The following is a 22426-nucleotide window of genomic DNA, read 5'->3' as shown; positions in this document are numbered from 1 at the left end:
AAAGGGCTTGGAAAAACCTTGAAACCTCATGTAAATGTCCGGAGCTTTAGGCTTTCGGGCCCTGGGGGTGGACTTGGGAATGAAGGCCTGAGTTCGAATCCAAGATCAAATACTTGGTAGCCCAGTAAGGCTGGGTAAATCAAGCTACCTCTCTGTGCCTCAGTTTCCTAAGCTATAAAATGGGGAGAATGATATCTGCCGTATCATGCAGAGTTGTTGTGAGGCACTAAAAACATCGCATCTGGAAAGTGCTTGGCAAACCTTAAGGAGTCAGAAATACAGCTAGCTGTCATTGTGAACATTCCTCTTCTATTATTGCTAATTATGAGAAAGAATAATTTAGAGAGACAGTGGGGCATGGTCGATGGAGGGCCTATGCCCTGGGCTCTGGCTCCAACTCCGGCGCACACGTGCCATATGACCCTGGGCCACTCACTAGCCTCTCGGTGCCCAGGACCCTCAACGTCGGTCCAATCCTGCTGCACTCAAAGCCCTTCCCTGCCCCCAGTCCTCCCCAGCTCCTTTCATCAATCATGACTTGTTCCTTCCTTCCACCTTCTCTCGTCATTCTTTAGTCCCTCTGTGCCTCTGTTTACCAACTGAGAAATGAGGGGGCTTCGTCTTGGTGACTTCTCCATAGAGGACAAGTGAGCAGGCCTGGAATCAGGAAGGCCTTAATTACCAGGCCAAGTCACTTAGACCCTCTGGGCCTCACTTTACTGCTCTGTAAAATGGGAAGGCTACGCTGGATGACTCAGAAGCCCCTCACAGTCCTCAATCTAGGACTCTGCTTTCCTGCTGAGGAATCTGGAGATGTCATTTCCATTTGATGGAGGAAGACGCTGAGGCTCAAAGAGGGGAGGCGGCTGGAAGACAGGAGCCCCAGTGTGGACACTCCACCAAGACCCTTCTCTGGGCTGCGGTCTCCTCTCATTTCTAAAATCTTTTCTTCTTTCCCTTTCCAGTTGACACACATTTCTTTCCTCTCCCTTCTATGTCTCCTCACTCAGCTGCTGATCCTCCTGGAGTGCCCTGAGGTCTGCAGACATCATCCCATGGGAGTCTGAAGCATCCCTGGGCAGCATCCCCATTTCACAGATGAGATAACAAGGCCCGGGGTTGGACAACTTTCAGGAAAAGAGCCAGGACTCAATAAGGTCTCCTGACTCCAAATGGAGTACTCAAGTCTATTCCTGCTCTGACATCCTGTAATTCTGGGGTCTGTGGTGGAGCTGAGATGGGGTCCAATGATGAGGCCTCCTCCCATTTTACAGGAGAGGGAACTGAGGCACAGAGCTGATGACTTTCCCACATGGCTAACAGTGACAGGTAAGATTTGAACACAGGTCTTTTGACTCCAATGCCTTGGCTCCCAAGTTTATCCTTCTTGGCCATCCTGTGTCTCTCTTGCTGCCAGAGGCTAGAAGGGGCCATTTGGGGAGAAAGGGGGACAGAAGATGCACTTAGGAATGCTGGACTTGGAGTCAGGAAGCCTTGAGTTCAAATCTGGCTTTAGACATCAACTAGCAGTGTGACCTTGGACAAGTCACTTAACCTCTCTGCCTCAGTTTCCTCATCTGTAAAATGAGCTGGAGAAGGAGATGGCAAACCACTCCAGTATCTCTGCCTGGAAAACCCCAGATGGGGTCACGGAGGGTCAGACAGGACTGAGTGACTTGGCAACTGCAATGACAGTGATGATACTGACCCGAACATGCCACCCCTCAGTGGCCTCCCGGAGCCAATACAGAAGGCTCTTGGTGACCTTCAGGGCCCCTGACCTTCCATCTCTCGGCTCTGGACTTCCTCTCTGGCTGTACCCCAAGCCTGGTCCACTCTGACCCTCTGAACCTCCTTGGCTTCCTCTGAGTCCCCACCAAAGCGCCAGGCCCTCTTGGTTCTGATACCTTCCCTCAGTGGTCATCTGTCCATCCAGTGCACAGCTTGCTGTCTCTTTGCATGTTTTCTCCCCCGTTAGAGGACAAGGCTCTCTTGTTGCATCCCTAGAGCTTGGCACAGCGTCCAGAATACAGTAGATGCCTAATAGATGCTTCATGATCCCTGACTTTCAGAAGCTGCTCTAAGGACTGGGAGGCACTACCTTCAGGGGCAGGGGGTGAGGGGGAGGGCACTCAGCCATTACCTGCCCTTGTGTGGCCGGCCTCGGTCAGGGACCCCCGCAGGCAGCCGCCGGTTCACAGTGGAGTACTCAGGGTCCAGTTCGTAGCCTTCATCATCAACCCCCAGGCTCCTGTTGTCGTCCTCAAGGCCATAGGGCTCGGGCTGGAACCTCTCAGGCTGAGAGCGGCTGCCCATGGTGAGGTCTGGGCCGCTGCCCACAGGGGGCACCTGCGGCTGGGCACCGGGCGGCCCATAGGCCTCCCTCCGGCTTGGCAGGGTGTAGCTGCCGTCCTCAGGCCGGTAACCGCTTCCAGGGACATAGGCATAGCGGGGCCGGTAGCCCATGCCACGGGACAAGCTGCCATAGCCATCAGGGGGCTCGGCGCTCCCGTAGCTACCACTGGCATCATGGGCATGGAAGGAGCGGTAGGGCCCATCGGGGCCCTCCCCATAGCTGTTGTAGGACCGCGTCAGGGTCGAGGAGGCCTGTGGTGGGAGGTAGCGTTCGCCATTCTTCAGATATCGTCGGTCGATGGAGTCTGTGTAGCTGCCCAGGGGAGATGAGCCGTCCAGCACCGGGAGCCCGTCGGGGCCCAGGGGGACCTGGCGCACGGTCCTCGTGGTCACTGTCTTCACCATCTTGGTGACCTGCAAGGCAGAAGTCCGCTGTCAGTGGTTGTGCTTTGGATTCATTAGACTTAGTGCATCAAGGGCCCCCAGACCACCCAGCCCAACCCCTGACTGCTCATATTGTCTAGTTTTATTGGCATCTTTCTTACTGTACCATGGCTATTTTCAGAAATGCTCCTTCATGCCCAGGATTCAATCCCAGTCACCTAGCGAACCTTCTCTTGCTGCAAAGAAAAGTAGTTAAAGCAAAACCACTGGACAAATCAGCTGTTTTCATAGGGTATACAACATTCTGCATCCATAAGCTGCCACCTCTGATGAAAGAAATATGTTGGCAGATGAGAAAAATGAAGTCTAAGGTCACATACAGGGTAAGTGGAAAGAGCAGGCCACAGGACTATAGATTTAGAACAGAAAGGAACATAGGTGATCAGCTAGTCTAATCCATCCATTTTAGAAGGGAGGAAACTGAGGCCCAGGTGGATAAAGTAGCTCCCCCAGGTAATAAGTGGCAAAGCTGGGATTTGAATCCAGGGCATCAGGGCTCTCTCCAGCATATCACTCAGCTCTCACATTTGCACTAACAACAGAGAGTCATGGTGGCTCCCTCAAGTGGGATGTGATATGGGAGATTTCTTTGGATAAATTGTTATAAGAGGCAACCCCAGTGAAGTGAGAAAACCTTAGTTCTGGAGTTGGCTGGCCTGGGTTCAAGTTCTTTTACTTGCTGTGTGATCTGGGCCATATCCCTTCGCTTCTCGGGGACTCAGTTTTCTCCTGTGTAAAATGGGGAGAACAACATTTGCCTTCTCTCCCTCAAAGGCCTGCTGTGAAAAATGTGCTTTGGAAAGTTTAAAGCTCCACATGAATAGGAATCATTTTTATTGTCGGTTTCCAAGCTGAGTCAGCAAGTACAGGAAGCCTCCGCAAGCACATGTGGTAACAATGCAGGAGGCTCCCATCCCAACGGTCCTTCATTTCCATTAAATGGAAATGAAGGGCTCTTGCTTGGGGAGCATCCATAAGCTTCTGCTTTTCTGTTAACACAGCAACCAAATGCACTGTTTCCTAAGCATGGAGAAAGGGGATGGGTGGGCAGACATCCGGCTGCTTTATGGACAGTTATAAAACAGATCCAGGGCTGGGGGAAGCACTCAGGGTAACAGCATCTAGGGGTTGCCAGAGGCCGATTAGTGCAGACTAAACGGGGCTGAGCCATTAGTATGAGGGTAGGGGGTGGGTGGGAAGAGGGAGGCTGGGCCTCTCTCCCCTAAGCCCCAAGCTCCTTCCTGTGCCGGTTTGCAGCCGACACTTCAGGCCCCCACACAGCAGCATCAGCAGCCAAAGGCCAGTGCCGAGGAGTGGGCGGCTCCAGGCCAGTATCCTCCGGGAGAGGGGCCATTTATAACCACCTCCCATCCTCGCTGGATCACTCCTTCCGGCCTTCACAGGTCTGAGCTCATCTTCTCCTTGTGAGGGAGGGAGGGAGGGAGGAAGAAGGGAAAGAAGGAGGGAGAGAGGTACAGACTGACCCACTTCATAGCATTACCAAGCCTCTAAACTGAAGAGTTGGAAGGCCCCTCCGAGATCTCCTAGTTCACATGGCAATGGGTGGTGTTTGGTTTTTTAATAAATCAACATGCATTTATTAAGCACCTACTGTGTCCTTAAGGAGTCTCCATTCTAATAGGGGAGCCATCTTGGTACACATGAGACTTTTATACCCATTCTCAGGTTGGGATCCACCACTGTAAGGTTAGCCCTGGCAAACACACCCACATCACATTATGATCCAGGCAAACTCGACCCTTCCTGGATCCTCGAATAGGCCTTGTACTCTCCAGCTGCTAGGCCTTTGCTCAGGCCATTCCTTCTACCAGGAGTGCTACTCCTCTCCCATCTCTGCTATAGGAAGCATGTAAGCCTGCCCAGCAGCTCAGATGTGACCTCCCAGCAGACACCTCCCTAGATACCTCCCTCCCCTGCCCACTCCTGGAATCTCTTCAAGCATCTCAACACACACCTGATGAGGGAGTTTCTACTTGAAGACCATCGGTCATGGGCAACTCACTGCTCTGGTGCAGGGCAAAGGAATACTGGACTAAGAATCCAGTGGATCTGGGTTCGAATCCAGCTTCTGTCACTTACTACCTGTTTGATTCTGGCAGCTGGTGACACAGTGGATAGAGACTCGGGCATGGAGTCAGGAAGACCCGAGTTTTGCCAGATCCAGACACTTCCTAGCTGTGGGTCCCTGGCTAAGTCACTGAACCTCTGTCTGCCTCAGTTTCCTCAGCTGCAAAGTGAGGATAACGAGAATAATTATAGCACCTTCCTTGCAGGGCCCTTGTGAGGATCAAAGGGGACAATACTTGTAAAGGGCTTCTCAGAGTGCCTGGCACACAGTAAGTGCTTAATAAATGCTTGTTTCCTTCCTCCCTCCCTCCCTCCCCATCCCCTCTCTGGGCCTCAGTTTTGTCACATGCAAAAGAGGGGAAGCTCTTGGACTGGGTGGTCCCCAAGGTTCCCTCCGGCTCTCGATCCATAACCGTCCCTGACTGTGTGACTTTGACCATGTCACTTCCTGCTCTGGGCCTTAGTTTCCTCATCTGTAAAATGAGAGGGTTGGGCTAGATGGCCCCTGAACACCTTTCCAGCTTTCCATCTAGGGTCCTAACAACCTGCTACCAAGTGATCTGCCATGGTCTCTGTCACCCTAGAAAAATGGCCCTGTCTTAGGTACCCCCCGCCCAAACCCATCAGGCCTTGGAGTCTCTGAGGAATCCTGCATTGGCACTGCTCTCTCCATGCCACCTCCGGCCCTGGCCCAGAGGCCCACAGCATCACCACACCAACCAAGTCTCTGCACTAACACCTTCCTGGGGCAGTTGGAGGGTGGAGAACACGTGCCCTCCTCCCCCTTCTCGGGGCCCATTCCTGGCTGCCTTCCTCATAAAGGCAGCCTTTGGGGGAGGGGTCTCCATACCATTGTCCCCTGGTTCCTTCCTCTTCCACATTTCATCAGTCAGTCAGTGAACATTTAATAAGCACTTACTATGTGGAGGCACTGTGCTCAGCGTGCCAGAACTAGTTCACCCAACTGCGCAATGCCTCCTCCTATCTACAACGAGGGGCTCTGTCACATGGCCTCCAGGGCCCTTCCAACTCTGGATAAAGGAGTGTCCAGAGAAGGGAAAAGAGGATGGGGAGGGGCCAGATAGCCTGCTCACTCATGAAGCACCTACTGTGTACCAGGCCCCATGTTAACCACCAGGGTTCAGAGAGGGAGCAAACACCATTCCATGCCCCAGAGGGGTTCTACTCTAATTCCAGAGACAAGCAACCAGGTAAGCACAGAGGAAAAACAAGGGGGCCAGGGAGGGCACCAGAGGGGCCTCCTGGAGGAGGTGGGGTATGAGCTGAGTCCTAAAGGAAGCAGGGATTCTCAGAGTTGGCGGTCAGGAGGAAGGGCACTCCAGGCATGGAGAGCAGCCAGAACAAAGGCACAGAGGTGGGAGATGCGGAGTGGTGTGTGTAAGAATTAGTGAGCTGGCCTCTGGGACTGGATCATAGAGTGAGGGAGGGGAGCAGAATGTAAGATGGCTGGAAAGTGAACAGGATCAAATGAACCAGAAGGCTGGGGGGGAGGGATGTCACGCTGTCTTCCTTCAAGCATCCCAAGGAATATCCTGGGAGGAGAGATTAGCCCCAGAGAGAGCTGGGTAGAAACTCAAAAGAAGCCTGGGGTCAGGAGAGACCTGCCAGCATTGGAAGCTGTCTCCCTCCACCTGGATGCAGGCTTAGGGAGGGCAGGACTCTGTCTTTGCTTGGGCATCTGTATGCCCAAGACTTAGCACGAGGCTGAGCCCTCCAGAGACGCCTTGAGCCTTGACCTGGTTGGCCGGGTGTGCTCACACAAGATGCCCTTCCATGTTTGCTGAGGACCCAGTCAGAGCCAGCTGAAACAGCCTGCTGAATATTATATAGGAGAGAGACCTCGAACCCAGTGCCGGCCCCTCCTAAGCTTCCCCTCCTTGTCCCTCAGCACCACCCTCCCTGGGGTGCTAACTCAGCCAGAGAAAGGGTGACCTCGGGGGCACGACCAGGGCAGGCTGGTCCAGCAGAAGGCAGTTCAGTCTTGCACTCGGAAGATTGGATTCTAATCCAGACCCGACCCTTCCTAGAGGTGCGACCGAGGACAAGCCACTCGTTTCACCTCATCAGCCTCAGTTACCCTGCCTGCAAAATGGATGTAATTATCTGGTCACTGCTTCCCTCATCACTGGATGGTTGTACATGTTAACAGGCCACAGAAATGGGGTCGTGATTCCCAGTCATTAACATCACTGCATGGTGTTTTTCATAATCGTGAGCATCACCTCTGACCCTCCCCTGGCCGACACGGCTCATTTCCTGAGGAAGCCTTTGTCCGTGGTCATCGGTGCCGTGGCAGGAGCCAGTATTGGCAAGGCTTTGATCGGCCCTCAGCCTGGCCTCCCCAGCCCCCCTGGGACCCTGGTCAAGGGCTGACTCAGCAGCCACCAGGGGCTTGCCCTCTCTGGCTGTTATGGGGCAAAGTCGGGAGGCTTGGCCTGACATCTCCACTTTGGTGATCAGCAGCTGGGCAAGTCATGAGTCCTGCTTCTGGCACTGGACTAGCTGTATGACAGGGGGAAAATCACTTAACCTCTCTGAGTCTCAGTTCAATCTTTAAAATGGGGGTTGGGGGTGGAATCCATAGGAGCAGCTAGGTGGTGAGGTTGTGGGGGCAGAAAGATGAGCTCAAATCTAAGTCTAGCCACTTACTACCTGTGTGACCCTGGGCACCTGCCTCAGTTTCCTCATCTGTAAAGTGAGGATAATAGCACTACCTCCCTAGGTTCTTGAGAAGATCAGAGTATATGTATGTATAAACATATAGTGTGTGTGTGTGTGTGTGTGTGTGTATACTTATAGATAGATGCATATGTACTTATGTCTCTCTCTCTATGTGCAGCATTTTGCAAATCTAAGTCCAGTAAATGCTAACTGTTATTAACAGTGAATGCCAGCTCTAAGGCCCCTCCTAACTCTAGATTCCCGTTCCTATGATTTAGAGCCCAAAGAACAGGATTTGAATCATGGCCCAGCTGTCCTAGCCTGGGTGACCTTGGCTAAGTGTACCGACCTCTTGGTTCCATCCTCTGTAAAATGAAGGGTTTGGATCAGATGGTGTCCAAGTCTTTGGGCTTGAAGCTCATGATTGGATGGCTCACTTAACTCCTCTGAACCCTCATCTTCTCATTTGTGAAACAGGAAGGATAATCCTGGCACTGGGGCAGCGAGATGGTGAGGTGGATAGACTGATGGGGTTGGAGCAAGAAAGCCCTGAGTTCAAATCTGAGCTTAGACCTTACTAATGGTATGACCCTGGGCAAGTCACCTGCCTCAGTTTCCTCATCTGTAAAAGGAACTGGAGAAGGGAATGACAAACCACTCTGACATCTCTGCCAAGAAAACCCCAGACAGGGTCACTGAAATGACTGAGCAAAAGGCCTTGGTCTACCTTGTTAATAGAGGGAAGGGCTCTGCGTATCTTAAAGACTGAGATAAAGTGGAAGGAGCCCAACACGTAGCAGGCACTTCATAAACGTTTATTGGCTGATCATTTATTTGGAGCCAGAGGACATCAGAGGATCCCAAGACCCTCCCTCTAGAGCTAGAATAGTCCTTAGAAGTCCTCCAGTCCAATTTTACAGAAGAGAAAACTGGGGCTCAAGGCAGGGGAGTGCAGGCCAAGGTAATGCAGACCGTAAAGCCAAGATTCAAACCTTAGTCCTTAGATTCCAAATCCAAAGTCCTTCACTAGCTACCATTCCAGATGTAAGTTTGAATTCTGTGTGACCTTGGGCAAGTCCTTCACCTTCTCTGGGATTTGGTTTCCTCATCTGTGAATCGAAGAGGATTGGACGAGATGGTCTCTAAGGTACCTTCCAAGTCTAAATCTGAGACTTGAATCAGGAAGACCCGAGCTCCTGAATCCCCCATCAGATATTTACCAGCTGGGTAACCCTGGATAGTTCACTTAACCTCTGTCTGCCTTAATTTCCTCATCTGTAAGAAGAAATGATAATACCAGCACGGACTTCCCAGAGCTGCTGTAAGAATCAATGAGAAAGCATTTGTAAAGCCCTCAGCATGATGCATGGCACATAGTAGGTACTTACTAAAAACCATCATCTCCCCTTTCCTGTGCCTTGGTTTCCCCTTCCCTGAAATGCAGCGGCTGAAGCAGGCTGCCTCTGCCATCTCTCCTCCCAGTTCTAACTCCTCTAGTCCTGTGGAAACCCAAGCTCCCTTCCCTGCATGGCTCTGATTCCTCTGGGCTAGAACGGTGAACTCCAGTGGCCCTGGTGCTGTTTGCCTAAGGGGACTCTGCTTTCTTGTCTAAAGGTCTTTGCAGCTGTCAGTGCTGGATTCTCCCTGAGGAATGACTGGGTGCTAGGAAGAATGAGCCCTGCCTGGGCTTGGTTTAAGAGCTGGCTCCTCGGTTGCCTTTCTGGGCGACCTCAGGTCACATCATCAAGCCTCAGTTTCCCCAGCTTTAAAAACAATTTGCTTTTGTCCTTCTCACTGCTGCCAAAGAGACATTCCTCGGAAGCCTTCCTTCAGCCTCCATTCCAGACAGATGGGTGGTCTCTGCCTTGCTCCCTTATCTCCCACCTCTGTGCCAAGCACACACTCCCTCCTCACCTTGGTCTTCCTACAAGAGTCACCTCGACAAGCCTCACCCACCCCGCTCGAGTTTTCAGCACTCTTTCCTTATACTTCTTATACCTGGTCCAGCTCTGGTATTTAAGGTTACCTGTATGCACAGGATTCTAGTTCTAGAGCCAGAAGAGACCTGGAGGACATCAAATCAGTCAGCCAAAAAGCATCTATCAAGCACCTACTGTATACAAGGCATTATGCTAAGTGCTGGAGATACAAAAAAGGCCAAAAATGGGGGTCCCAGTCCTCCAAGAGCTCATGTCTGTTCAATGAGCATGTGCTTGGAGAGAAGGCAAACTGGGGAAGGAAGTGATAAGTGCTGCACTCAGGAAGCTTCTTTGCACTCCAGAGAAACAGCACAAACACAGTCAATCAATCAGAAAGCATATATCAAGCCCTGAGCCAAATGCTAGAGACAGGAGGAAAAGCTGAAGCAGAGTCTGCCCTCAGGGAGCTTAAATGGGGGTAGGGAGGAAGAACACAAAATACAAATGAAACCAATACCAAAGGAATTCCAGAAAATAAGAGGGAGCCTGACATGGGGGAGGCAAAAGGTGGCACTCCAGGAATACTGGGCTTCTGAGAGGTCAGAACTGAAGAGGGAGTACATTCCCAGAGGAGAGAACAGCCTGAGCAAAGGCCTGGAGATGGGAGATCACATGCCACACCTGGAGCACAGGCCAGTTTGGCTGTGACGCAGGCAACATGTAATTAGTCTGGAAAAGATCCCGAAGCTGGACCGGGGCAGAATTTAAATGCAAACCCATCTCCTGGTTCAGGTGCTGAGAGACAAGCCTGAGGCCAGAAGACTTGCCATAGGTGAATGGCAGAGTTGGGGTTGGAGCTTGTGGGGTTCCTGCTGCCATCTTAGTCCACAAGGCCTCTCATGGGTACAGGCAGCCCTCTTGTTTAATACAGACCAAGGACTATCACAGGATGCTTAGGTCATAGGCACTAACCTGGATGGGCCTTTGGAGACCACTGGGTTCAATTCCGCCATTTTACAAAGGAGGAAAATAAGGCCAGACAAGGTCACATGGGGTCAAATAATAAGTGTCTGGGGCAGGATTTGAACCCAGGGCTTCCTATGCTCTATTTAGGGCATCCGCCACCCACACCCTGCCCTCCCAAATGAAGACACCTCATTGCCGGGGCTGGGGGAGAATCCCCAGCCTCCTCTGACAGGCCCACCTTGGTCTCAGTCCTCCGGGTGGTTCCATCTTCAGACGTGACGATGGACACATGAGACGTGGGTGTGCCCGGGTCCTCCTCCACGGTCACTGTCTCCTCCACCATCTCCTGGGGCTCCTGCATCATCGCCAGGGACGTCTGGTTGCCTGGACTTTGTTCCTAGCACACAGAGAAAGGGACGGGGACTCAGGGCTGCCTGGTCCAGAAGCTGGGGGAGCCGCTGACCCCAAGAATGCACACACACGCACACGCTCGGCTGCAGCTGCCAGCCAGTCCGGGGAGCACTGTCCCAGAAGGATGGGCACATCCCGAGGGCAGGGGTGGATCAATGCCCTGTGCACCCTTCACAACGGCTAGCATACAGTTGGTGCTCAATAATGTGCCTCCTTCCCATCTGTCCAGTCTTCTCACACATTAGTTTCCTCCATGCTTTCTACAGTCAGTAAGTCAGTCAACAAGCATTTATTAAGCACCTACTATGTGCCAGGCCCAACATGTCCAGCCTTCATGGCCTTGTTGATGTTATTCTGCCTCGTGTCTCCATGTCTTTGCGTTGGCCATCCGCCATGAACAGAGGGGCCCCCCTCCTCACTTCCTCCTCTAGGCGGTGTCCCTCTCCGGGTGTTCCCCTTGTCATCACCTTCTGTCTACACTGGATGTACCTTGTATGCATCTAGCTATTTAACTATTGTCTCCCATATCAGAATGGGAAGGCAGGGGCTGTTCTCGTGTTTTTGTCTCCCCAGGACATCGGGAAGTACCCGGCCCACAACAGGCACTTAATAATTGCAATTTGATTGACTGGCTTAGTCCACTGACCCCTAACGAAATATAAACTCTTCAAGGACACGGATGGTTGAGTATCTTTGCTTCCCCGGGGTCTGGGCTATACACCAGGGCCTTACTAGTGCTTGCTGAATCAAATCCAATTACTTATTCCCCAGTATTTGGCCCCAGACCATGGCTTGGCCTCCAACCCTCCCTTTCATCAGGGGGTTTGTCCCAAGGCAGCCCCTCAGCCTTGGCACAGCATCCACAGAAGGTTGGGTACTCCTACCATCTGGCCTCCACAGATCTCCTTGTCTCCACACCATGGCTCCTGAATCAGCCCTCTGGGGCCAAAGAGACCCAGGCTCATCCTCCCTCAAAAGGGCAGCCTTCATATCCTTCAGCATGGCTGCTGAGACCCTGGAGTCTCCTCTGCTTCAGGGTAAAGAGCCTCCACTGCAGCAGCTCATGCCATGCAGAGATCACCAATCCCCTGCCCAGGCCTGTCCGCATCTCTGCTGGAGTCGGGTGCCCACAATGGTGCAGATGCCCTCCTCTATTACAAGGAAGCTCCCTGAGGGCCGAGCACAGAGCCTTGCACCTTATGAGTGCCTAATTAATGCCCATCAATCAGTCAATGAGAGTTTATCAAGTACCTGCTGTATGCCATGCTCTGCCATAAGTGTTGGGAATACGTAGATGAAAATGAAACAGCCCCTGCCTGCAAAGGGCTTATGGTCTGCCTACACACACACACACACACACACACACACACACACACACACACTACACATATACACACAAACACACGCTACATCTATACATACATACATACTACATCTACACACATACACACTGCATACATGTACATACACACTACAGCTATACATGTACACATTGCACATACGTACACACATACTACACATATACACATACACGTACTGCATGTATACACGCCCACATACATGCACTACACAATACACTACACACGCTGCATGCACACACACATGTGTAACATATGCACTATATAGGTGTACACACTACATATATACATGTGTGCACACTACACATACATACATTACATATATGTGTACATACATATATACACACTACATATATATGCACACACACAATCACAAATCTAATTGCTAAAATGAAGCAGGAGGGCAGAGTAGTGGGGATGCCAGGTCGGCAGATGAGAACTCACTGGCATCAGTGCCCGGCCTCTTCCCACGACCAGCCCTTTTATTCTGGATCAGGGGCTGGTTTGTCCCTCTGCTCCCGCCCTGCCCCCTGGGCTCCTGGCCCCCTTAGGGAGTGAACAGCAGGCCCTGTTCAGCCCTCAAACAAACCCCCCAAACCATACCCCACTATTAGGGCTAACCAGCACTGGCTGCCAAGGGGACAAAGGCTTCTGAGAGTGGGGTGGCCAAGGGTTGCGGGGTCGAGGGTCGACCTTTGCTCTAACCTTCCAAAGGATGTCTGGCACCAACACCCCTTCCTCTCTGAGACAGCTCCCATCACCTTCACATCAAGCTTGCATTTACAAGTCATTCTCCACTTTGGGTTCAGCCCCAGGAGGCAGAAAAGTGCTCATCACTTTGCACAGAACAGCTCCTCCAACTCAGCTTCTGGGCCCCAGATCCAGCCTTCTCTTCTCCAGATTCTACACCCTTGTTCCTGTGACTGCTGCTCCTATGGCACACTCCCTGCTTTCCTGCCTATCCTCTTTTCAGCGTGCTCTGGGTTTTCAACGTCCTTCATATACTGGGGCACTCAGGGCTGGACACAAGACTCCAGCTGAAGTTGCACTAAGGGAGAGGGCAGCCAGGGAGCTAGGACCATTTGCACTGTGGCCCCTTAGACTCTCAAAATATAGCCCGCAATAAAGAGCATTACCCACCACCACATCATACTGTCAGGCCCTGAACTTATAGTTCCATGACCTGGATTCGAATTCTACCTCGGCTACAAACTGGCCATGCCACCACAGGCAATTAATGTCAGCTGTCTGAGTCTGTTTTCTCATCTGTAAAAGAGAGGGGTTGGGGCTGATGTCCTCCAAGATCCCTTCCAGCTATAAATCTATAAATCTATGACCTTATTTTATTTAAAAAAATTTTTTTACTTTGTTTTCAGTTTTCAACAATCAGTTTCATGAATTTTAAATTTTCTCTCCCTCCCTCACCAAGACAGCGTGCAGTCTGATAGGAGCTCCTCACATACATTCTTATTCTATGACTTTATTTTAGAAAACATATTTTGTACATTTCTCAGCCCAGAGAGGACATTTACTGCATGCTGGTTGACTGATAAACTCACTGCTCAAAAAGTACGGGGGCTGCCCCCACCTGGCTCGAGTCCAGAGGAAGGGTTTGATAAGCCTGCCAGGTGGGCAATGGCCCCTTCCTAGGCTCTAAACTCCGTGAGGGGGGGACCATGGCGGATCTGACATGTATATGCTCCATTGTGGGAACCTACACTGGGGAGGCGATGGATGGACGGATGGAAGGATGGAGGGATGGACAGACAGGTGGATGGGTAGATGGATGGATGGATGGAGAGATGGACAGGTGGATGGATGGATGGAGAGATGGATGGAGAGACAGATAAATGGAAATGGATGGATAGATATATAAGAAAGATAAGAGGCAGTTGGATGGACAGACAGACAGATTGTAGATACTGATGGACAGATAGATAGCTGGGTGACCAGACAGACACATAAATGGAGATAGACATGTGGATAGATAGGTAAGAGAGATGGATAGATAACTGGATGGAGAAACAGATGGAGAGACAGACAGATATATCAAGACAGAGATAGATAAGAGACAAGTGGATAGACAGATCAACATAGACAAATATAGATATAGACAGATGAATAGATAGATTGGCAAAAAGAGACAGACAGATGGATAAATGGATGTACCGTCAGATGGACAGAGACACACAGAAAACTGAATGTTTAATTAAAGTGAATGACAGTCAGAGATGAGGAGAGGCAGGGAGGTGGCCTCAGAAGAGGGCAGGGTCTGGCAGATTTGGTTTAAATAAGGAGATGAGACACCAGACTGGGTGGAGCCTCGGGTCTTTTCTTGGCCACAGGGTAGGAGGTGGAGGGGCAGCTCCCCCCAGGTATGACCCTAATCTGGGAAGGATGACCACATAGGCCAGTTCAAGATCTCTACCTCCGGAGGTCCCCAGGTCAGGCTATTTTCTACCCAGACGGCCCCGGAAGCCCGGGGGAGAATGGCAAACATCTCCAGTTACTCTCATGTTGGCGACTGTACCCCTGCTGGGTGAGCCTTCCCACCCACAATGCCAGAAGTGGAAGGGACCAAGAAGTCCAGCCTGTATCTGAGCAAGAATCCTCTTGATAACACCCCTGACAAGTGGGCATCTCCATCTGCTGGGATACCTCCAATAAACCTGGAAAACCTAAACAAAAGCGCAGCAAGAATGAATGTGAAAACTACCCAGAAGGCAGGAGAAATCCAGTGAAAGTCAATGCCCAAGACTGGTGCCTGAGAAGAGCCAATGGAACATACCCTGATCTCTTAGGAGAGGTGGGGGCTGCTAGCGCTGAATGCCAGATACGCTTTGCATAGGATGACTCATTTGATTCTTACAACCACCCTGAGAATTGGGGATATTATTATCCCCATTTTATAGATGGGAGACAGCAGCTACATGACTTGCCCAAGGTCACAATATCTACAGGAAGATTCAAACTCGGGACTTCCTCACAATGAATTTCTTGCTCTGCCATTCACGGTGCCCCCAGCTGCCTCCTGTCACCTCTCATACCAGCCCTTCCACTTCTGAATTAGTCTTCCTGACTAACGTTTCTTGATATTAAGCCCAAATCTGAGTAGACTTGGTGACTTACTGGATAGAATGCTGCATTGTATCCAGGGACACCTGAGTTCATATCCTGCCCCAGACACCTTGGGCTGCTGGTTGCCTCAGTTTCCCCAGCTGTCAAATGGAGATCATAATAGCCCCATCTCATCAGGTTATTCTAAGGCTCCATCCTGTGAACCTTCAAATGCTATGTCAGTGCCAACCATCATTATCTGCCTCTTTGAATGCTTCCCCCCTCACTCCAGGTTTGGCCCATTAGAGCTGGGCATTATTTTCTTTACAGTATCTGTAGAGTGGGAGGATGGATGAAATATCCTTGGAGACTTCCTCTTCTAACTCTCAATGTATGATTCCGTGGTTTTACCTCAAGGCAGCCTCTCAAATACACAGACAGTCCTCCCATCCCTCCCCAGGTCGCCATCCCCTGTTCCTTCAGGCCATCCCCTTGTTGGATTCCATGTCCCCAGGACTTGGCTTGGCCGTAAGCCAAGAGAACTGGGGTCTCCTCTCATCCTCCAGGGAAAAACAATTCCGACTCAGAAGATGGCAAAGAGTGAGATCACAGGACTGGGCCCTGGGGGGACCTCAGAGATGGCATGTCCAGAAGAGGAAAAATGTGACTTGCCCAGGGTCATGCAGCTATTAAGCAGTATTTGAACTCTGCTCTTCATACAAATTCAGCACTCCATCTCTCAGGGTCAGGACTCAGGGAAGATATCACGAGAACACAGTGAGCATGTTCCTAGATTTAGAGTTCATGCTCCGGCTTGAGTCCAAGAAACTTGTTTGCCTCAGTTTCCTCCTCTGTAAGAAGAGAGGGTTGCACTAGATAGCCCCACTAAGGACCCTTCTAGGTGGATCCCAGGACCTAGATGGCAGCTTTTCTCCTGCCCAGGGGCAGAAGACCAAGAGCAGACAGGAATGAGAAACTTGTTCCTCCTCATCCATGGGGATCCTGGGCAGTCCAGGAGACCAGAGAGGCTCAGGCTGCTCCCTCCCCCCTCAGGCCCCGGTGCCCTGGGCCAGCTTCCCCAACACCATCAGACTTTCTGCCTCACTTCAGGCCAGCCTGGGTTAGGGAGAGCTGGAGGGGCAGCCTTCTCTCATCTTACTGATGTTTGAAATAAAATGCCCCCCTCACAGTCCTCCCAGAGGACCTCTGGCCCGGCCCAGGGACTGGCAACCAGCACAAAGCCTGAAATCCTTCCCAATGTCCTAATAAAGCCTGGTTTACGTGGTTTAGACTGATTTATGAGGACCCTCAGGGCTCACGTCCCCAAGAAGCACCAGCATTTTCCAGTTAACTGGACTCTGTTGTATCCATTGTCTGGCTCAGGACAATCCTGAGAGGAAGGGAGGGACAGGGGGTGCTACAGCTGTGTCCCCCATTAGAATGTGGGGGTAGGGCAGGGCAGTTCAGAGTACCAAAGAGATTAGGGGCCTTTTCAGAGGTGGGCACTGTGATGCAGCGGATGACTCTGCCTCCCCAGTGGGCCAGGCTGGAAGCCCTGCCATCCACTGTTCTAAGGCCCCTCCCAGCCCTGACATTCCCTGTTCTAAGGTCCCTCTCAGGTCTGATATTCCCTATTCTAAGACCCCTCCCAGCCCTGACATTCCCGTTCTAAGACCCCTTTCAGCTCTGACATTTCCTGTTCTAAGGTCCCTCTCAGCTCTGATATTCCTTTCTAAGGGCCCTCCAATATTCTATGATCCCTCAAAGGTTCCATGTTCTAAGGGTCTTCTGACTATTCATCCTTCTGATGAGGTCCTGGGCACAGTTACCCCTGAGGAATCATAAGTTTAGATTTTCAAACTTCCTTTAAGCTTAGGCCTTTCCTGTCCTCTACCCTCCTCTTTCCCCTCCCCTCCCAGCTTTCATCCACTCTGTGTATATATTTTATAGGCGCAGATGTTTGCAAGTTGTTTCTTCCATCAGAACATGAGCTCCCAGAGGACAGGGACCAGGTGTTAGGGCTTTTTTGTCGTATCCTCAGCACCTAGCCCAGGACCTGGCACACAGTAAGACCCTAATCAGAGTATGTGGATTAATTTAGATTTAGAATTGTAAACACTAAGTTTCCCAGATCCCTTGGGGAAGGATTCTCAGACAGAGAAGTCTTTAGTCTTCCAGCAACATTTTAAAAAATGTAACCATTCAGGATAGGATTGCTACATGAGCAGGCTTGTTAGAACTATGTGTAAAGTAAGAGTAAGTGAGGGTTTGAGGGACTATCCTGTGAGTAAACACATGAGCATTTGGGTTGTAGGGAGGACTTCTTCCTGAGTTCTTGGCTGATTCTGGAGACAAGTGTCACTGTCCCCAGCCTCACAGAAACTCAAGAACCTAATTCCTCAAAAGCCAACTGTACCTGCAAGTTATAGAATGTGACAGACCCAGAGAGAGGCAGTGATGTGCAATGTTTTTCCTCTCTCATTGAATAAAGGGACCACAAGAATGGGCACACACACTGAGGTCATGCTTTAAGCACCCCAGAGTGCTAACGAATGTGCCCATCGTACAGATGAGAAGACAGAGGCTCAGACAGATTGATTCTAAGATTACTGGATTTGTGAAGGACCTTGGAGGTCATCTCCAGTCCCCTCATTTTACAGAACAGGAACAGGTTCAGAGACTTACCCCAGGTCACACAGCTACTGAACTGAAGAGGTGAGATTAGAACTCAGTACCTCTGATGCCTTCCACAGCACCACACTGCCCTCCTCCATACTATGCTGCCTCTGGAGGGGAACCATGCATTTTCTCAGCTGAGAGAGCTAAGTCTATTTGCATTTGGAAAATTAGCAAAAACCTCAAGTGTAAACACCTCATTCAGCTCTGATTAGATACAGATTATGTCATTAGCAGACTCCCAGCCTCCCCTGCCAGGTCCACAGGCTGCCCCCCAGACTATGGTGAGAAAGATAGGAGCTTTTGTCAGATCTAATGTTTATACTGAAAATTTAACCAGATTCTTTTCACTCTGAAAATTTAACAATCGGATCCCGGTTCCAGGTGGCTCCAACATATCCCTATCCACATTTCCTCTCATTTGCTCCTATTCAGGAGTTAATGAACGATGCAGGACAAAGTCCTGAAACTTTGCTGACCTGAGCCACTACAAATTCATGCTACACAATCTCAACTAGGCCCTCACCGCAGCAAGACAAATCCTTTGATTTCCTGCTCACTCCCTTCGATTCTCTACCCTATTCTCCACAGTGGCCATTTCAAATGTTCTCTCCTTTCCTTAAGCCTCCCAAAGCACCCCTCCCTCAGCCCTCTCAGCTGAGGGCCTGGACACACTTCTCTAGAAAAAGGGAGACCATTCGCTGAGAGTTCCCTCTTTTCCTCATTCAATATCCTTCTTACATTTCCACCAACTAGGAGACCATATTTTCTCTCTTTCAACTACACTCAGGGCCCCCATTTCCTCTTTCTCTCGCTCTGAAAACCTCTGCAGTCACCAACATCATCATCCCACCAGAACTGCTCTCTTCAAAGTGACCAGTGATCCCCTAACTGCCAGGTGCAGTGGCCTTTCCTCCCTCCTTGACCTCTCTGCAGCCCTGCCACCATCCATCACCCTTCTTCTCTCTAGTTTTTGGGACATGGGTCTCTCCTGGTCCTTCTCCTACTTATTTGACCACTCCTTCTTTGACACCTTTGCTAGATCCTCTTCTAGATCATGTCCTCTAATCATGAGTATCCATCCCAGAGGGCTCTGGAAGCTTCTCTTGTTTTCTCCCTCTATACCATCTTACTTCCTGATCTCATCAGCTCCATGGGTTCAACGATCTTTTAAATAAAGACGACTCATACCTCCACCCAGCCCTTCCCTCTCTCCAGAGCTACAGTCCTGCATCACAAACACTAGTTGACGCTTCTAGAGGGAGGCTGCCAGGCATCTCTATCTGAATCTATCCAAAACAGACCTTATTACCTCCCCCAACCCCAGCTTTCCCACCTGCCTAATTCCCCTATCACTGCTGGGGGCCTTCCCAGTCTCCCGACCCTGGTGACAGCCTTGACCAAATCCCGCTCATGCCCAAATCTACTCGAGTGTCAAACATTTCTCATACACACCCCCTTCTCTCCTCCAATATTATCACCACCTTGATGCAGCCCCCATCACCTTCTACCTGAACAACAGGGAGAGCCTTCTAATTGGTTTTCCCATCTTAATAAACTCCTGTTTGGTATTTAAAGCCCTTTGTAGCCTGGTTCTAATTTACCTTTCCAATCTTAATATATTTTAATATATATTGAATATATTTTAATTAATCCCCTTCATATATTTTAATTAGTCCCTGCCAGGTACACCATGGTTCAGCCTCACACAGGCTGGTTCTTACACTGGACAGGTCCATCTTGACTCTTCTGTACAGTCTGCCTGTGTACCACCACTCCAAACCAAAGGCCTGGAATGCCCTCCCTCCTCAGATCAGCCTCTTAGAATTCTAAGTTTCTTCCAAAGTTCAGCTAAAGGACTACCTCCTCCCTGAGCCTTTCCCAATTATTTTGAGTTTATGTATTGATATATATATCTCATATCTTATATACATATTATAAAGTATGCATATATTATATATATCATCTACATATATAAACGTATATATATACGTGTATATACAGCTTTGCTTCTCTTCATACGATGAGAGTCCTGGGGTGGGGGACAGGAGCTCTTTGTTTTGGGGTTGCTTTTTGTCTGTGCACCCCCAATACCTAGCACACAGTGTTTAATAAATGCTTACTGACTAAAGCTGAATGAAGAAATCTGGGCCTCAGTTTCTTCTTCTGTACAATGAAGGGTATGAACTAGACAATCTCTAAGAATCCTTTCAACTCCAAATTTCAAAGCCCATGTTTCTAGCCCTGGGCTATATTTCTTCCCTCTATACATGTTCTACTCTAGCTGGAGGTGATTAATAAGCCTCCCCCTTGTAGTTCACCACCTCATGCCTTTGCTCACGCTGTTTTGCATTCCTGATGTGCTGTCCCTCACTCCTCCTAGAGAGATTCTTAGCCTTTTTTTTATTCGAGGGTCCCTCTGGCAGCTTAAGGACATCTACAGACACCCACAGATCAGTGGTGGGCATTTGGCCTCCATCTAAAGAAGCTCCCTTCCCTTCATCACCGGGTAAGGGGCTCGTTCCCCTGCCTGGCCAGCCCAGCTCTCTCCATCCCACTCCTGGGCCCAAGGCCCGGGAACCACAGGTCATCCTAATCAAAGGCAGATGTTCCTCTCCCCCGGCCAGCTCCAAGTCCCAAGTAGTTAATCTCAAAGACAAATAGCGAGTGTTCTGCCGTGGTTGGTTTGTCTTGGCGGGCACCCCGGCCTCAGCAGGGCCTGGCATCGGAGCCTGGGAAGGGCAGAGGAGCAGAGAAGACAAACAAGCTATGCAGGGAAAGGGGCCAACACCCCGGGGGAAGGTGAGGGCAGGTTTTCAGTGGTAGAAACCTCAAAGTTCCTCATGGAAAAAAGCTCGGAAGGAATGTTCAGTCTGGGCCAGACCCCAGACTAGCAGGCCTCTCAGTTACAAGCTCAGAGAGGTCATCTGCAAGCCCCCAATAAAGGCCCAGCAGGACTCTGCCCCTGACCAGCCTGGGCTGGAGCTGACAAATGCCACCCGGGATAGGCCAGGACCCCAACTTGGCTTAAGAGCTTTGTGTCAATGCGAAGGCCTCAGATCAAAGCCTTGAGATTCAGAAGGGAAGCTTTTCACACAACCACCCTGCACGGTAGCCAGGCACGGTACTAGCCCTAGTCTACACGGGAGGGAACTGAGGCTTGGGGAGATGGTGTGACTTGCTGGGAGGGGCCACAGCAACACAGAATGTACCCAAGAGCTCAACAAGTCTAACCTTCCCATTTTACAGATGGGGAAACTGAGGAGCAGTAAGGGTAAATGATTTACCCACAATTACACAGGTCACTAGACTACAAATCCTCCTCCTAAAGTCACTCCAACACCATCATAAAGGTGAGGAAACTGAGTCCCAGAAAAATCTCCTGCTCCAAGGGGTTCGAGTGGCTGAGCTAGGAGCCGAACCTCAGAACTGCAAGATTTAGGGGTGGAAAGATCTTCGCCGTTACTGAGAACAACCCCTTCATTTTACAGATGGGGAAACTGAGGCCCAGAGAGGTAAGTAATTGACTTACCCAAGGTCATTCAAGAAGCAATCTGCAGTGTCAAGGTCTGACCCCAAGGCGGCTGACTGCTTTGTCACAGAGCTGGGCCGTAGGGGGATGGTGAACATGGAAAGCTATGACTCTCTGCCCTGTTAGGGACTTTACTTGAATTTTCCAAATCCTGAGTGGGAATAGGGAAATGCCCACATGCTCCTCTCTCCCACCCCACCCCCACTCCCCGGGCCTCAGTTTCCTCATCTGCAAGATGAGAGGTGCTCCCAGCTCTAAGTCCATGAGCCCTCCAGCCTTCAGTGTGTCTCCTGTTCCATATCTCCTACCTCAACAGGGTCCCCTCTTGGCGAAGCCTCAGGATTCTCAGAAAAGACTCCTAACCAACGCTTTGAAAGAAAACTAGCCTTGGGGCAGAAGGTGAGGGGAAGGAGGAGAGAGGCCTTTCACATATTCCAGAGGATCAGGGAAGGAAGAACACAGGCTCGAGGCCATGGGTCAGAAAGGCCTGCCTGAGCCAGCTGTCCTCCCATCCCAGACCAGGGCTTGTTCTTGGCCTCTGAAACAGCTCACGATGCATTTCCTAACTCTGAAAGGAAGCAGTGACCTTGGCACACAGGCCCCACAGGTCAAACTCAGGCTGCAGACCCCCAGGGGCCTTGTGGTCACTTAATGAGAGCCATTGGCCTGGCCCAGAGCCCTATCTCAGCCCAGGGGTGCCGGCCTGTCCAGGCTGCAGGGCCTGTGTTCCCTTCCCCACCAGACAGTGGCCAGGGCGGGATGGGAGTTGGGTCTGGCTCTAGCTGGGTCTGGAGTCAAGACGACATGGATCTCAATCCCCTTTGTTCCTTATTCATCGTGTGCTCTCTCTCAGCCTCAGTTTCCCCATCAGTAAAATGGAGAGGTTGGATGAGGTGATCTCAAAGGCCCCATCCTGGCTCTAGGCCCTCCTGGGCGAG

At 50.7% G+C, this 22426-nt stretch overlaps 1 protein-coding gene across 6 annotated transcripts in view; it reads right to left on the bottom strand.

Annotated features, from left to right (window-relative positions):
• The window catches only part of ARVCF (ARVCF delta catenin family member), a 352355-nt gene that overhangs the window by 69617 nt on the left and 260312 nt on the right, over positions 1 to 22426 (bottom strand). For all 6 annotated transcript variants that reach the window (XM_072599775.1, XM_072599774.1, XM_072599778.1 and 3 more), the window contains 2 exons: positions 10693 to 10851; positions 2144 to 2769 (listed from right to left, as the gene is read on the bottom strand). In XM_072599775.1, the coding sequence (XP_072455876.1) occupies positions 2144 to 2769; positions 10693 to 10851 (785 nt within the window). The remainder of the gene's footprint in view (positions 1 to 2143; positions 2770 to 10692; positions 10852 to 22426) is intronic.

This window comes from Notamacropus eugenii, chromosome 4 (assembly GCF_028372415.1).
Source record: "Notamacropus eugenii isolate mMacEug1 chromosome 4, mMacEug1.pri_v2, whole genome shotgun sequence".
In the NCBI taxonomy this organism is placed as follows: domain Eukaryota; kingdom Metazoa; phylum Chordata; class Mammalia; order Diprotodontia; family Macropodidae; genus Notamacropus; species Notamacropus eugenii.
The sequence above is the reverse complement of the archived record's forward strand: the minus strand, read 5'-3'. Positions and strand labels throughout refer to the sequence as shown.